The sequence below is a fragment of the Monodon monoceros genome, unplaced genomic scaffold (assembly GCF_005190385.1).
Source record: "Monodon monoceros isolate NGI ecotype Baffin Bay Population unplaced genomic scaffold, NGI_Narwhal_1 Super_Scaffold_2, whole genome shotgun sequence".
NCBI classification, from domain to species: Eukaryota; Metazoa; Chordata; class Mammalia; order Artiodactyla; family Monodontidae; genus Monodon; species Monodon monoceros.
Genome location: NW_021703776.1, coordinates 14,697,709 through 14,714,774, shown reverse-complemented (window position 1 = coordinate 14,714,774; position 17,066 = coordinate 14,697,709). Strand labels below are relative to the sequence as shown.

The 17,066-nt window shown below is 36.9% G+C and overlaps 1 protein-coding gene and 1 non-coding gene across 5 annotated transcripts in view; one reads left to right on the top strand and one right to left on the bottom strand.

Moving 5' to 3' along the window:
• The window catches only part of PNPLA8 (patatin like phospholipase domain containing 8), a 134,960-nt gene that overhangs the window by 17,059 nt on the left and 100,835 nt on the right, over positions 1-17,066 (bottom strand). For all 4 annotated transcript variants that reach the window (XM_029234141.1, XM_029234142.1, XM_029234144.1 and 1 more), the window contains exons 5-7: positions 14,048-14,142; positions 11,045-11,216; positions 492-549 (exon numbers count right to left, since the gene is read on the bottom strand). In XM_029234141.1, coding sequence (XP_029089974.1) covers positions 492-549; positions 11,045-11,216; positions 14,048-14,142 — 325 coding nt within the window. The remainder of the gene's footprint in view (positions 1-491; positions 550-11,044; positions 11,217-14,047; positions 14,143-17,066) is intronic.
• Positions 10,227-10,356, top strand: LOC114902144. Its single transcript, XR_003795376.1, has one exon. It is a non-coding gene; the product is annotated as a small nucleolar RNA SNORA11 (small nucleolar RNA).

The window sequence follows — 17,066 nt, the reverse complement described above, 5'->3', positions numbered from 1 at the left end:
TAAACCCTTATTCCTTAATCAAATAATGAATTTTATTAAAGAACACAAAACTCAAGCAATACTCAGGTCACTGGGTTTCAAACAAAGTAAATAAAAGGAGAAGCCGAACTGAGACTGATTCTAGTGACATTAACATTTAAAAAACTGGGATTCCATTTGTATGTTAATTTAATATTTATCTAAGAGGCACATAAAGTTTCTTTAAAAAAATCTGGGAGGAAATGCCACAATTTTCCTTAAATACCTAGATTTGATTAACCCTATAATAAAATAATTCTTTATCTTTAGTCCCAGTCTTCCATGTTCTTAAACTTTCGTTATACTTTTACTTGATATAGAAAAGGTCCAATGATCACATTCTGTACCTTCACGGAATGAGCCAATATATAAGGAATCAATAAAATCTACTAAAAGAGCTTCCTTCATAATAAATCCGTTCACCTGACCTTCAATTCCAATTACGTGTTATATTTAGGAGACTCTATACTTACCTTAGGGCACATGGGGTTTCTTGCTGTTTCAATCATTAGTGAAGATCCCATTCTATCCCTTTATTAAAGGATAAGAATTAAAGTATATCAATTTTATTTCCCAACATCAGTGAACATACACTATGCAATTACTGTTGGCTCATGGCTTGTCAAAGCCATGCAGGACATAAAAGTAGTGTAAGAATCTCCTCTAGGAAGCTTATAATCCGACTAATGCACATAAAACAATATATAGCTTTCCATTAACCTCTGATTCAAACTGCAAGTATGTACAATTCTGAGGGGGGCAATCAATACAGGCCGCAGTATCTGGAAAAGATGCACAGAGGTGCAGCTTAAGAAGGACACCAACGATGGCAAGAAAACACATTAAAAACCAGGACATATCCAGAGTAAAGGCACAGAGGCAGAACAACTTGATGTTTTCAGTGTCCTCCTGACAGGATAAAGGAGCTGTGTTGAGATAAGCCTGCAGAAGTATGGCAGACTAGTTGCAGAACAGTCTAAAAACCAGATCAGGACACTCAGACTTCAAACCTGCTTTAGCAATATAGAGCCTATGCCACCCCCCAAAAATGCTTTTTAAATCATCTGAGTTGACATTTGAATTACTGCAACATAATAGAAATTGTCCGTGGGTAGCAATTTTCACAACTCCATTATAAGGTAATTTTATTTCAGTGCAGACTTAAAAATTATGTATTTTCCCCCTGTACTGAATACAAAGACTATGTTTTTTGACCCATCTGCCTCAGTAAGGAAATACATTTTTCTAATGACATTTTTTCAAGTGACACTCATGTTTCACAAATAGAATATTACTGAATTTCACATATTTACAAATTAGGTAGTAATCTACCCATTATTATCTGTTATAAATACAATGTAAAATGCTTTCTAAAACAGACAAGATCTTTGTCTTTCCCAACCTGATCTGTGTGTTTCCTTGGAATGAAGACCAATGCAATTTTATTCTCCTAAGGGTCTTTTCACTTTATCTTTTCATAGAAATCTTGCTGTAAAATTGGGACAGAGATACTAGGAGCATGCTGCTTTCACACTTAAAGCAAAGTTCACATTTATTTTTTGTTTAAACCTTGATTTTATAAAAAGCTAAAATGCTTTAGTGAATTGTTATGAATATAAATGGGAAGAGAAAATCACAAACATTAATTGGTCACTTTAGAGAGATGTCAAAATAAAAAAAAAAATTCTCAAAATTCCCAGATTCTACTGATGCTATAATTAAAAATAGCATCCCTACTCCCTCTTGTGAGAGCACCAGAATCACAAGTAACTGCTGAACAATCATCGACAGGAAGACGCTGGAACTCACCAAAAAAGATACCCCCTATCCAAAGACAAAGGAGAAGCTACAATGAGACAGTACGAGGGGCACAATCACAGCAAAATCAAATCCCGTAACTGCTGGGTGGGTGACTCACAGACTGGAGAACACTTATACCACAGAAGTCCACCTACTGGAGTGAAGGTTCTGAGCCCCACATCAGGCTTCCCAACCTGAGGGTCCATCAATGGGAGGAAGAATTCCCAGAGAATCAGACTTTGAAGGCTAGTGGGATTTGACTGCAGGACTTTGACAGGACTGGGGGAAACAGAGACTCCACTCTTGGAGGGCACACACAAAGTAGGGTGCACATCGGGACCCAGGGGAAGGAGCAGTGACCCCAGGGGAGACTGAACCAGACCTACCTGCTAGTGTTGGAGAGTCTCCTGCCAAGGCAGGGGGTGGCTGTCGCTCACTATGGGGACAAGGACACTGGCAGCAGAAGTTCTGGGAAGTACTCCTTGGAGTGAGCCCTCCCAGAGTCCGCCATTAGCCCCACCAAAGAGCCTGGACAGGCTCCAGTGTTGGGTCCCCCCAGGCCAAACAACCAATAGGGAGGGAACCCAGCCCCACCCATCATGAGACAAGCAGATTACAGTTTTACTGAGCTCTGCCCACCAGAGCAACAGCCAGCTCTACCCACCACCAGTCCCTCCCATCACGAAACATGCACAAGCCTCTTAGAAAGCCTCATCCACCAGAGGGCAGAGGGCAAGAAGAACTACAATCCTGCAGCCTGTGGAACAAAAACCACATTCACAGAAAGACAGACAAGATAAAAAGCCAGAGGGCTATGTACCAGATGAAGGAACAAGATAAAACCCCAGAAAAACAACTAAATGAAGTGGAGATAGGCAACCTCCCAGAAAAAGAATTCAGAATAACAATAGTGAAGATGATCCAGGACCTCGGAAAAAGAATGGAGGCAAAGATTGAGAAGATGCAAGAAATGTTTAACAAAGACCTAGAAGAATTAAAGAACAAACAAACAGAGATGAACAATACAATAACTGAAATGAAAAATACACTAGAGGGAATCAATAGCAAAATAACTGAGGCAGAAGAATGGAGAAGTGACCAGGAAGACTGAATCGTGGAATTTACTGCTGCAGAACAGGATAAAGAAAAAGAATGAAAAGAAATGAAGACAGCATAAGAGACCTCTGGGACAACATTAAACACAACAACATTCGCATTATAGGGGTCCCAGAAGGAGAAGAGAGAGAGAAAGGACCCGAGAAAATATTTGAAGAGATTATAGTCGACAACTTCCCTAACATGGGAAAGGAAAGAGCCACCCAAGTCCAGGAAGCACAGAGAGTCCCATACAGGCTAAACCCAAGGAGAAACATGCTGAAACACACATAGTAATCAAATTGGCAAAAACTAAGGACAAAGAAAAATTACTAAAAGCAGCAAGGGAAAAACGACAAAGAACACATAAGAGAACTCCCATAAGGTAAACAGCTGATTTCTCAGCAGAAACTCTACAAGCCAGAAGGGAGTGGCATGATATATTTAAAGCGATGAAAGAGAAGAACCTACAACCAAGATTACTCTAACCAGCAAGGGTCTCATTCAGATTCAGTGCAGAAATCAAAAGCTTTACAGACAAGCAAAGGCTACGAAAATTCAGTACCACCAAACCAGCTCTACAACAAATGCTAAAGGAACTTCTCTAAGTGGAAAACACGAGCGAAGAAAAGGACCTACAAAAACATACTCAAAACAATTAAGGAAACGGTAATAGGAACATACATATCAATAATTACCTTAAACGTGAATGGATTAAATGCTCCAACCAAAAGACACAGGCTTCCTCAATGGATACAAAAACAAGACCCATCTACATTCTGTCTATAAGAGACCCACTTAAGACCTAGGGACACATACAGACTGAAAGTGAGGGGATAGAAAAAGATATTCCATGCAAATGAAAATAAAAAGAAATTGGAGTAGCAATACTCATATCAGATAAAATAGGCTTTAAAATAAAGAATGTTACAAGAGACAAGGAAGGACACTACATAATGATCAAGGGATCAATCCAAGAAGAAGATATAACAATTATAAATATATATGTAGCCAACATAGGAGCACCTCAATACATAAGGCAACTGCAAACGGCTATAAAAGAGGAAATCGACAGCAACACAATAATAGTGGGGGACTTTAACACCCTACTTACACCAATGGACAGATCATCCAAACAGAAAATTAATAAGGAAACACAAGCTTTAAATGACACAATAGACCAGATAGATTTAATTGATATTTATAGGACATTCCAAACAAAACCGCAGATTACACTTTCTTCTCAAGTGCACATGGAACAATCTCCAGGACAGATCACAACTTGGGTCACAAATCAAGCCTCAGTAAATGTAAGAAAACTGAAATCATATCAAGCATCTTTTCTGACCACAACACTATGAAATTAGAAATCAATTACGGGGAAAAAAGTGTAAAGAAACAAACACATGGAGGCTAAACAATATGTTACTAAATAGCCAAGAGATCACTGAAGAAATCAAAGAGGAAATAAAAAAATACCTAGAGACAAATTACAACGAACACACGACAATCCAAAACCTATGGAATGCAGCAAAAGCACTTCTAAGAGGGAAGTTTAGAGCAATACCAGCCTACCTCAAGAAGCAAGAAAAATCTCAAATAAACAATCTAATCTTATACCTAAAGGAACTAGAGAAAGAAGAACAAACAAAACCCAAAGTTAGTAGAAGAAAAGAAATCATAAAGATCAGAGCAGAAGTAAATGAAATAGAAACAAATAAAACAATAGCAAAGGTCAATAAAACTAAAAGCTGGTTCTTTGAGAAGATAAACAAAATTGATAAACCATTAGCCAGACTCATCAAGAAAAAGAGGCAGAGGACTCAAATCAATAAAATGAAAAAGGGGAAGTTACAACAGACACAGCAGAAATACAAAGCATCCTGAGAGACTACTACAAGCAACTCTATGCCAATAAAATGGACAACCTGGAAGAAATGGACAAATTCTTAGAAAGGTATAACCTTCCAAGACTGAATCAGGAAAAAACCAGAAAATATTAAGACCAATCACAAGTAATGAAATTGAAACTGTGATTAAAAATCTTCCAACAAACAAAAGTCCAGGACCAGATGGCTTCACAGGTGAATTCTGTCAAACATTTAGAGAAGTGCTAACACCCATTCTTCTCAAACTCTTCCAAAAAATTGCAGGGGAGGGAACACTGCCAAACTCACTCTGCGACCACCATCACCCTGATACCAAAACCAGACAAAGATACTACAAAAAAAGGAAATTACAGACCAGTATCACTGATGAATATAGATGCAAAAATCCTGAACAAAACACTAGCAAACAGAATCCAACAACACATTAAAAGGATCATACACCATGATCAATTAGGATTTATCCCAGGGATGCAAGGATTCTTCAATATACGCAAATCAATCGATGGGATACACCGTATTAACAAAATGAAGAACCAAAACCACATGATCATCTCAACAGACGCAGAAAAAGCTTCTGACAAAATTCAACACCCGTTTACAATAAAAACTCTCCAGAAAATGGGCATAGAGGGAAACTGCCTCAACATAATAAAGGCCGTATACAACAAACCCACAGCAAACATCATTCTCAATGGTGAAAAACTGAAAGCATTTCCTCTAAGATCAGGAACAAGACAAGGATGTCCACTCTCGCCACTATTATTCAACATAGTTTTGGAAGTCCTAGCCAAAGCAATCAGAGAAGAAAAAGAAACAAAAGGAATACAAATTGGAAAAGAAGTAACACTGTCACTGTTTGCAGATGACATGATACTATACAGAGAATCCTAAAGATGCCACCAGAAAACTACTAGAGCTAATCAACGAATTTGGTAACGTTGCAGGATACAAAATTAATGCACAGAAATCTCCTGCATTCCTACACACTAATCACAAAAAGTCTGAAAGAGAAATTGAGGAAACACTCCCATTTACCATTGCAAAAAAAAGAATAAAATACCTAGGAATAAACCTACCTAAGGAGGTAAAAGACCTGTATGCAGAAAACTATAAGACACTGATGAAACAAATTAAAGATGATACAAACAGATGGAGAGATATACCATGTTCTTGGATTGGAAGAATCAATATTGTGAAAATGACTATACTACCCAAAGCAATCTACAGATTCAATGCAATCCCTATCAAATTACCAATGGCATTTTTTTACAGAACTAGAACAAAAAATCTTAAAATGTGTATGGAGACACAAAAGACCATGAATACACAAAGCGGTCTTGAGGGAAAAAAACGGAGCTGAAGGAATGAGACTCCCTGACTTCAGACTATAATACAAAGCTACAGTGATCAAGACAATATTGTACTGGCACAAAAACAGAAATGCAGGTCACTGGAAGAGGATAGAAAGCCCAGAGATAAACCCATGCACCTATGGTCAACTAATCTAAGACAAAGGAGGCAAGGATATACAATGGAGAAAAGACAGTGTCTTTAATAAGTGGTGCTAGGAAAACTGGAGAGCTACATGTAAAAGAATGAAATTAGAACACTCCCTAACACCACACAAAAATAAACTCAAAATGGATTAGAGACTTAAATGTAAGACTGGACACTATAAAACTCTTAGAGGAAAACATAGGCAGAACACTCTCTGACATAAATCACAGCAAGATCTTTTTGGATCCACCTCCTAGAGTAATGGAAATAAAAACAAAAATAAACAAATGGGACCTAATGAAACTTCAAAGCTTTTGCACAGCAAAGGAAACTACAAACAAAACGAAAAGACAACCCTCAGAATGGGAGAAAATATTTGCAAACAAATCAACGGACAAAGGATTAATCTCCAAAATATATGAACAGCTCATGCAGCTCAATATTAAAGAAACAAACAACCCAATCCAAAAATGGGCAGAAGACCTAAATAGACATTTCACCAAAGAAGACATACAGATATCCAAGAAGCACATGAAAAGCTGCTCAACATCACTAATTATTAGAGAAATGCAAATCAAAACTACAATGAGATATCACCTCACACCAGTTAGAATGGGCATCATCAGAAAATCTATTAAAAGAAAATGCTGGAGAGGGTCTGGAGAAAAGGGAACCCTCTTGCACTGTTTTGGGGAATATAAATTGATACAGCCACTATGGAGAACAGTATGGAGGTTCCTTGAAAAACTAAAAATAGAATTACCATATGATGCAGCAATCCCATTAGTGGGCATAAACCCAGAGAAAACCATAATTCAAAAAGGTACATGCACCCGAATGTTTACTGCAGCACTATTTACAATAGCCAGGACACGGAAGCAACCTAAATGCCCATCGACAGACGAATGGATAAAGAAGATGTGGTACATATATACAATGGAATATTACTCAGCCATAAAAAGGAATGAAGTTTGGTCATTTGTAGAGACATGGATAGACATAGAGACTGTCATACAGAGTGAAGTAAGTCATAAAGAGTAAAACAAATATTGTATATTAACGCATGTATGTGGAACCTAGAAAAATGGTACAGATGAACTGGTGTGCAGGGCAGAAATTGAGACACAGATGTAGAGAACAAATGTATGGACACCAAGGGGGGAAAGTGGCAGGGCGGGTGGTGGTGGTGGTGGTGTGATCAATTGGGCGATTGGAATTGACATGTATACACTGATCTGTATAAAATGGATGACTGTATAAAATGGATGCTGTCTAAAAAAAATAAAATAAAATTCAAAAAAAAAGAATAAAGCTACTATAATCATCAAAAAAAAAGCATCCCTATAATAACACAAAATCATTACCACAGGAAAAAATATAAAAATGTTCTCAATAAACAATGAAAGAAAAAAAATGACAATAAAGGCCAGGGAGTGGGCATGGTAAAGCATAACAACAAGGCCCCCACTGAATCACACTTGCTGATTTCCATACCCTTGTATACAGTCCCTTTCCACACAGACCCTGGGTTTGAGTGGCTTTGGTCAATGGGACATCAGCAAATATGCCACTAAACTGAGGCTTGGTTAAGTCGTCATGCACTGAGGCTGGCCCTAACTGGAACTCTGAGACCACCATGATGGGATGAAGCCCAGGACAAGAGAGACCAGCTAGCTGTCCCAGCCATCTCAGCTGAGCTGCCTGCTGGCTGCCAGTAACCATGAGTGAGTTTATACAAGACCAGAAGAAATGTGCAGTCAAACCACAGAATCATGAGACTTAATCATGACCTAAAAAAAAAACTTAATTAGGCCTTAGGACTAGAAAATAATATAAAGATTTACCTGATTTCAAGGTAGAAAAGACTTTCTAAATATTAAAGCAAAGTTCAAAATTAAAGGAAAAGATCTGACAAATGAAGACTTCAAACTCCTCCACATTAAAAAAATGTTTTTAACTAAAAAGCACGTTTTCAATATATCAACAAACGGTTAATACATTTATAATACAGTGAGCAATGCCCCGGTAGGAAAATGAGCAAATATTATGCTCTTGAAATACACACACGAAGAGGAAATAAATAAAAAAACAAAAAATGTTTAAACTCATCAATAACCAAAGTGATGCAAACTTGTAAACACCAGTTTTAAAATATCTCAAACTGAAAAAGTTCTAAAAATTAAAATGTTTGGTGTTCATAAGTATTTCATGAAATGGAAACACAAACTGATGTTGGTGGGTCAGCTGGGACAACTGTGTGGAAGAACAATTCAGGTATATACATCTATCTATCTATCTAAAAAATGATTTCTTAAAACATGTATACTTTCTGACCCAAAATTTCACTCAAGAAGTTTACCTTAAATATATAACCAGAGACTTAAGTAGAGATGTAAGATATCCACCTAAACTTTACTTTGAATGAGAAAAATATCTGAAATATCCTCTTTTCCCACTAGGGAATTTGTTAAATAAAAAACAGTACATCCATAAAATGGATAGCGAACAACCATTAAAACACGTCTCAAGGGACTTCCCTCGTGGTGCAGTGGTTAAGACTCCGTGCTCCCAATGCAGGGGGCCCAGGTTTGATCCCTGGTCAGGGAACTAGATACGACATGCATGCTGCAACTAAGAGTTTGCATGCCACAACTAAGGAGCCCATCTGCTGCAACTAAGGAGCCCACGTGCTGTGAGTAAAGGAGCCAGAGAGCTGCAACTAAGGAGCCTGCCTGCCGCAACTAAGGAGCCCACCTGCCACAACTAAGACCCGGCGCAACCAAAGAAATTTAAAAAAAAATTATCTCAAAAAATATTTAAGAACATAGGAAACCAATCACAATAAAATGCTAAGTGAAAATGCAAGATACAAAACTACAGGTGCATTATCATCCCAATTTTGTGAAGGGGATGAATACAAACACACATTTACAACCTCACATACACATATACTTATTTATCTCCAAGAAATTCCAGAAAAACGTACATCACCATGTTAATAGTGCTTTTGTTCTTGGTAGGATTATAAGCTATTTTCACTGTTTTCTTTATATATTCTCTATTTCCTATATAATGATTATTTTTAAAAGCCATCAACATTGACCTAATAATTATGTTTCTTATAAACTGACCTACTGATACATTCTGAAGTGTGGGCAGAAATGTAAATTTTCCTACCATAGCATTGTTCAGGATCACAAAAAACCAGAAATAACATAAATGTCCCAAATATAAGCGATTAAGAAAATATGGCACTGCAGAATGCAGTGCAGTCTTTTAAAAATTTGTCAAGAAATTATCATAAAGTTGAAAAAGGGGAAAAGGTAGAAAATTATAACTACAATATAATTTCCACCATATGAAACATATATGAAAATGTACATAGTCTAGGAAAAAAAATTAGAAGAAAACATACTGCAAAGTCTACAGCTCTAAAGACTGTGGGTGATTTTAAGTTTCTATTTTATGCTTATATTTTTAGAAAATGAGTATAACAGCTTTGTAATATTTTGGAAGAAAATGTTTAAAAATTATTAAATCTTTTAGAAGAATATTTGTTAATGACTTGAGAAAGACTAATACTACTACATCATTTTAAATAAGGCCCTTAAACACCTGTGGATTTTGGTACTCTCGGAGGTCCTGGCACCAATCCCTCACGGATACCTAGGGCCAAATGTATGTTAAGGAAAAACAACAGGTGCAAACATGTCCTATATACAATATGGTCTCAATTTTTTAAAAGACAATTGCAACTTTTACATGCAAATCTCAAACACGTGAACCCAAGAAAATAGTGAAAAGAATACAATTCACCAAAACAGTAGTTATCTTTAATTAGTGAGATCAATAATTTAGTATTCTTCTTTATATTTTTCTGCATTGTTCAAATATAAATCAAGACATTTTAAAAAAGAATAAGTACATGGGCTATGCTCAGAGCAGGGGGTATGAAGAAATGGCTTCTTTGTTTACAACACACCCGACAGGAATCTGGGTTCATTGTGACAAAGGGCACAAAACTTGTGGCCTTCCTATGAACAAATACCCAACACGTGTCCCCGTGCACCTCCACGTGGCTGCTGGGCAGGACCAGTGGGACAGGGCTCAGTACTGGAAGGAAAGCCACAGTATTCAGTGGGGGAGTTTGCCACCTAGAGCCTGTCTGGTCCATGTGTGTGTGACCCATGAGTGGTCTTATAGGCATAAAGGCTTTGAACCCCTCTCTTCAAGGAAAAAAGAAAAACAGATTCCAACTATATGCCATTCTGGAAAAGGCAAAACAATGGAGACAATAAAAAGATCAATGGTTGCCAGGAGTTTGGGGGGAGAGGGGAGATGAATACATATAGTACAGAAGTCTTTATGAGCAGTGAAAATACTTTGTATGACATTATAATGATTTTATGTCATCATACTTTTGTCCAAAGCCACAGAACGTGCAACACTATTCATTTTATAAAGTGAACCCTAAGATGAACTAGGGACTTTGGTGATTGTGATGTGTCAGTGCAGTTCAGCCTTGGTTAAAAAAAAAGTCTTAGAATTAACACTTGGGGTAGACACTTTTGGCAAAAGTTTTGTTTTATTTTTATATATGTATACATATTATATGTGTGTCTGTTGGATTGTGATGTAAAATCTACTTTTTAGATTAAAAAAATTTGCAGGCTACTGTAGTTATACTGGCAAATAAAAGCACAAATTAATCTCAAAAAATTAAAAAAAGAGTAAGTACAACTTACTTAAGAATGTTTTCCCATGTTTGACTGTCATAAAATGCATGGCTCCAACTCATTTTGACTGTTCCAACAATGACATTTTGTGAAAACACATCTGATCCCAGTTTTCGATAAAGTTCCTCACATTCATCCAGGGGCATATGAAACAATCCCAACATGAATGCTAATATAGCACCTGAAAGAAAGAATCCTTAGTTTTTATCAGCCCTGCCATTATAGTACTTATAAGATCTCCTGAGTCACAGACTTGGTTAAAATTCTAGCTTTGATACTTTTTAACTGTGTCACCTGAGACAAACTACTTAACCTCCCAGAGCCCCAATTTTCTTCATCTATAAAATAAGGATAATAACAGTAACTAAAATGTACATGTTTTTATAACACTGGGATAACACATGTAAAAGGCATTACCAGGCCTCAATGAGGATTCAATAAATACTAACCACTGATGATGATGATAATTTAAAAATATATAAAAATGTGTTGTTTTGCATTAAATTAAATAATATATAACTAAGAATTAATAAATTCCTTAGTTTTAGTCAGAGAATACAGTATATTTGACAACTTACCAATTCATTAAAATGATTACTCCTTCAGGTTGGTCCTGGGAACCAATGTAATAAATAAAGAAATTAGGTCTCTGGGATGTCTTTTTAAACAGCTGACTGCATACCCTAGCTGCACTTGATAGGACACACTGCCACCTAGTGTACCTAACTGGCATATCCCTGAACTAAGGAGGAAAAGGGGAAAAGAACGCTTTAAGTGACAGGGAAGGGCGAAGACCTGTAGAGTATCACTGCTTACATTAAGATAATGAACAAAGTAAAAAGCAGGAAATCACTATTATAATGTATTTAAAATATTTTATGTATTTTATTATTCTTAGTCTAGTAAAAGATAAGTCAGCTTGTTTTAAAATACATTGTATGGCATAACTATATGATAGAAATTGTCACTTATCAATTTGCAGAAAATGTTTAATTAACACAAGAAATAACTTGCCAAAAAAAAAATTAAGTTGCTTTTAAGAAGAGCTACTATAAAGATGAACACATATTAAAAAACTGAATTTTACTGAATGGTTAAGGACATTACCCTTAAACTAAATATATATTTCTAACTTTATAAAAACTAAATGTGTAGGGACTTCCCTGGTGGTCCAGTGGTTAAGAATCCACCTTCCAATGTAGGGGACGTGCGTTTGATCCCTGGTCAGGGAACAAAGATCCCACACGTTAAGGGCCAACTAAGCCTGTGTGCTCTAGAGCCTGTGCGCCACAACTAGAGAGCCTGCACACTGCAGCTACTGAGCCTGCACACCACAACTAGAGAGAAGCCCGCATGCCACAATGAAGAGCCTGCATGCCGCAACTAAGATCCCATGGGTTGCAACTAAGACCCAACGCAGCCAAAACAAACACTAAATGTGCAAACAAAATTTCTACATTAGAATATACAAAATGGTTAAAAAAAAGGAAAATTATAAGCACTATATTATAAGTTAAGGTTAAAGTAAGCTAGAAGACACAATGGAAAAGATATACTGTGGTAAGTGCAGAAACGTACATATTACATAAACAAATACTGTGCTCGGTAGATGAATCTCTGGTTTAAAATTCTCTTCATTGAGCACCCACCTATTAACAATGGTGCCAAAGCAAGAAGTTAGCTTGTAGATATGTTTAAAGGTTTAAATTGCTAGGACCATTCCAAAATTTAACAGAAATGGCCAGGGTAACAGCTTCAGGAAAAAATACCAAGAACACTTGCACTGTGAAATTCTCTCTTAATTTCTATAGTTATATCAATTGGGGATATACATATTATTTTTCTATCCTGAGAGTCACAAGGCATTTTTTAACATGCTAGACGATCTCAGAAGTCCCTCTGTAAAGAAACCTGCTTTAACTTTCTTTAACCCAACCTTTTCCAAATCTGCTATCATCTTGAGGAATCACTGTTCAGTGGAACATCACAGGAATCACCGATTCCTTATACTTCTGAATTATCCCTACAACTGCTCACATTTAGTTTTCATAATGGAGCATCAATTAACGTGCCCTTTGGGAATATGTCATACTTGACACAGATAACGTAGAGAAATCATTTGATTTTGTTGCTGGTAGTCTTTAGGTCTACTATTATAATTCCAAAGAATGAGAAAAAATAGAAAAGTCTATGAAGATAAACTAATGTAAAGTGAGAAATTATCAGGCCAAATAGTAAAATGTACAGCAGGGATCTGCAATGCTAACAGTCCTTGAGTGTTACCTGGGAGGTAAGCAATAGCTATAGGTACCCTGAGAAGGCTTCATGTACACCCTGGAGGATGGGGGTGATGCATGGGTGAGAGAGTTGATGTAAGAAACAGAAAAACAAAACAAACAGAAAGCAAAATAAAAATTTATCTGTTGGTGAGTCAGTGAAAACTAGAAAATTATTCAGAAGCTATCATATTCTAAGTTGCCAATTTCTTCTACACAAGCATGAAACTAGAATTTTAAATGTACATCAACTAGCAATATTACAAATCTTTTAAAAAACATAGATTCTCACATTTATCCGTTTGCTTTCAAACAACCAGATAAAAAAGGATATAAGAAGCAATTTCCTCACAGAGGGATACCTTTCAAAAGAAAGTAAAATCTTATCCATCCTTAATGTTCTGTTTGTTCAAGCACAATTTGAGCACCTATCACTTTGCTACTTTCCTTCAGGTGACTATACCATAAGGTGATAATTCATAATTTATACTTGTCACTGTGGCTTAGTTAAACCATATTAGAAAAGCACGCTAAAATCTACTTCTGAATATTAACTTATTCCCAATAAACATTTTAAAAAGTTCATTAAGCAAATCAAAGGTCTATTCATCATCAAAACATGAAACTAACATCCATCATTTCAGGAAATGAGCAGGATCTTAAACTTGAGTGCTTAATGTTATTTTTCTTAATGCACTGCTGGGATGCACCACTTCCACACGATAATAACAATCACCTGTGCTTACACCACAAATGTAATCAAAGAGTTGATGAACTGGCTTCTGAGTAAGTTCAACTAATTTTCGTAGGGTCTGAAGAGCAACCACACCCCTGTAGGAAAAATAAAAGGCAAAAATGAGAATTCTTGTTTTAAGGAAAGTTAAACTATTGAATAAAACAATCTTTGGTTTCCTAGCTTATATGCTAACATGAAAACTAATAATATAAATTATCATCAGTTAAAACTAATAAAGGTTTCTGGATCACTTTTGAAAATCTATACCTAAATAATGGTATTAAAACCTGTGTCATGGCACCACATTTTCAATTTACACTAGTATCTCTTTAAATAAGACAACAAAGATATGGCAACGTAAAATATTTTATCAAACACTCCAACTGTGGAAATTCCTTCAAACTTCCACTCGCCAGTTTTGGGGTGCCACGTACTGGGTTTCTCCACTTAGCAATGTGGTCGGTTACCTGTGCTTCTATACATTTCATGTATTTTACTAGTCATACTTTTAAGCTTTCTTTTATTTATTCATTTTTAAAAACTTTCAACTACCTCAAAACAAGGCTTTGCACTAAGAATGTATGCATTTATGTGCTGACTTTGTTCATTTCTGGACTCTTGCCAAAGGCAGCAAGTAGCTTCATGATGGAATGTGAAAGATGAAGCAGCCTAGGAGGTGCAGGAGGTGCTGGAAAATCCTTAATACTGGGGGATATACAGACATAATGAAAAGTTCTAATCCCAATACGAGGTGTGGAGCAGAGAACACAGTATTAGGCACCACAAAATAAAATTTAGAGTGTCAAATTGTGCTTTGATACTACGAGCACAAAGTTACTAGGAAACATTGTCAAGACGTTTTCATAGAAAACGAAAGATGCAGATTTTTTTTTTTAATTGCCAGAAGTAATGTGGATTTGAAGAGCGGTCAGAGAAGAAAAGATGGCTTATGAGGACAATACACTGTGAATTCAATGTATTTTTAACGTGAGACATGAAGAATTAAAGGTCATGCTAGATAAAACATATTTAACAGTGTGCCCTCCATTATCTTATGAAAAGGAAATAAAACATGCACATGTATATATTCAAACAGAAAAAAATATTTGAAGAAATAAATCAAAATAGTAAAAATAACCTTGGAATTGTGAGCTATGATTGTTTCGTTTGGCTTGTTTTTCTTTGTATTTTTCTTTTTTTTTTTTCCTCCCAAGTTTCACTTGTATAATCCAGAAGGGAACTATTTTCAAATGCAGTATTTATAAATTAATTCAGGACAAATTTAAAAATAAATATTATTGCTAGGTTGACTCTACATGCTTAACTCTCTACCAGGCTCTCGTAGACAAAAGAAATGTTAAGGTATGGGTTCTTTTCTCACGAGCCTTCTTACCTTACTCCTTTCAATACCAATTTCCCATTCTGGCTGCTTTCTCACAGTCCCCTAAACTGAGGTTTCCCAACAGCAACGCCACGGGCATTTTGGGCCAGGTAATCTTTTGTTGTAGGGACTGTCCTAGGCATTGGAGGATATTTAGCACAACTGTACTCTCCTCACTAAATGTAAGTAGCAATCCCCCAATTGTCACAACTAAAAACGTCTCCAGACAGACAAATATTCTCTAGAGGGCAAAATCACCTCCAGTGGAGAATCACTGATCTAACCCCACCTTCATCCTAACCAGCCTCTAGATCTTCCCAAATATCTTCACTCTAATTTCCTCCCCATATGACTAATAAAACCCCTATTCTATGAAATCAAGTATTACTTACTGATCACAGATCCCTTTTCACTATATAGCTCCCTCCCTCTAAACAGACATTTGAATGTTCTTCCATGTTCTTATTTCAGATCTCTTCTCAACTGTAATTTATTCAAAAACTCATAGCCATGATCACTCTTTAGAGAGTAACAGCACTGTTACTCTCTATCCCTTTACTTTGCTTTACACTTCTTCATAGAACCGATTACTACTCAATAATACATTTTTGTTTTTCTAGTTGTTGTCTCTTAAGGGAAGAGCACAGATGGCAGGGAACTGGAACACAAGCTAGAAATTTTAGGGGGAAAGGTTCATGAAATGAAGCCAAAGCATCTGACCAACAAATAAGGAACTAGACGAACTAAGACCGAATAGGAAGCATGGATGGATTGTGATTAGTAAGGAGGGAGCCTAATGGTGAAATTATCTCCTTCTGAGCTTGCCATCTGTGAGAAGATGTAGGGAGTCAGGAGGCTACTGCCATAGGCTCCTTTTCTAACACTCACTTTACTACTAGTTGACTGATACATATGGGTAAGATAAATACAATAAAAGAAAACAAATATTACAGAACTCTGCCAAGATTTTAAGAGAATCATGGTTGATAAACTGTCCTAAACTACCAAAAATGTCTGAAAAGACCAAACTAAAATATAAATACTAGGTCACATTAAAATCAGAGGAAGGGGATTTGCTCATGGCTCCTCATGGTTACAGATCCAGAAATGTAATTCTCTTCTGATCCAGAAGAAACCTATCTTAGCTGGAGAAATAACTGAGAGTCTGCTCGTTTTAGGACAACAGTATCCGTGTGACTGACAGGGTCTTGGTGCTCTGGCCAGGTATCAGGCCTGTGCCTCTGAGGTGGGACAGCCGAGTTCAGGACATTGGTCTGCCGGAGACCTCATAGCTCCATGTAATATCAAATGGCGAAAGCTCTCCCAGAGAGTTCCATCTCAATGCTAAGACCCACCTCCATGTAACAACCAGCAAACTACAGTGCTGGACACCCTACGCCAAACAACTACAAGACAGGAACACAACACCACCCATTAGCAGAGAGGCTGCCTAAAATCAAAAAAAGGTCACAGACACCCCAAAACACCACCGGACGCAGTCCTGCCCAGAAAGACAAGACCCAGACATATCCAGCAGAACACAGGCACCAGTCCCCTCCACCAGTAAGCCTACACAAGCCACTGAACCAACCTTAGCCACTTGGGGGCAGACACCAAAAACAACGGGAACTACGCACA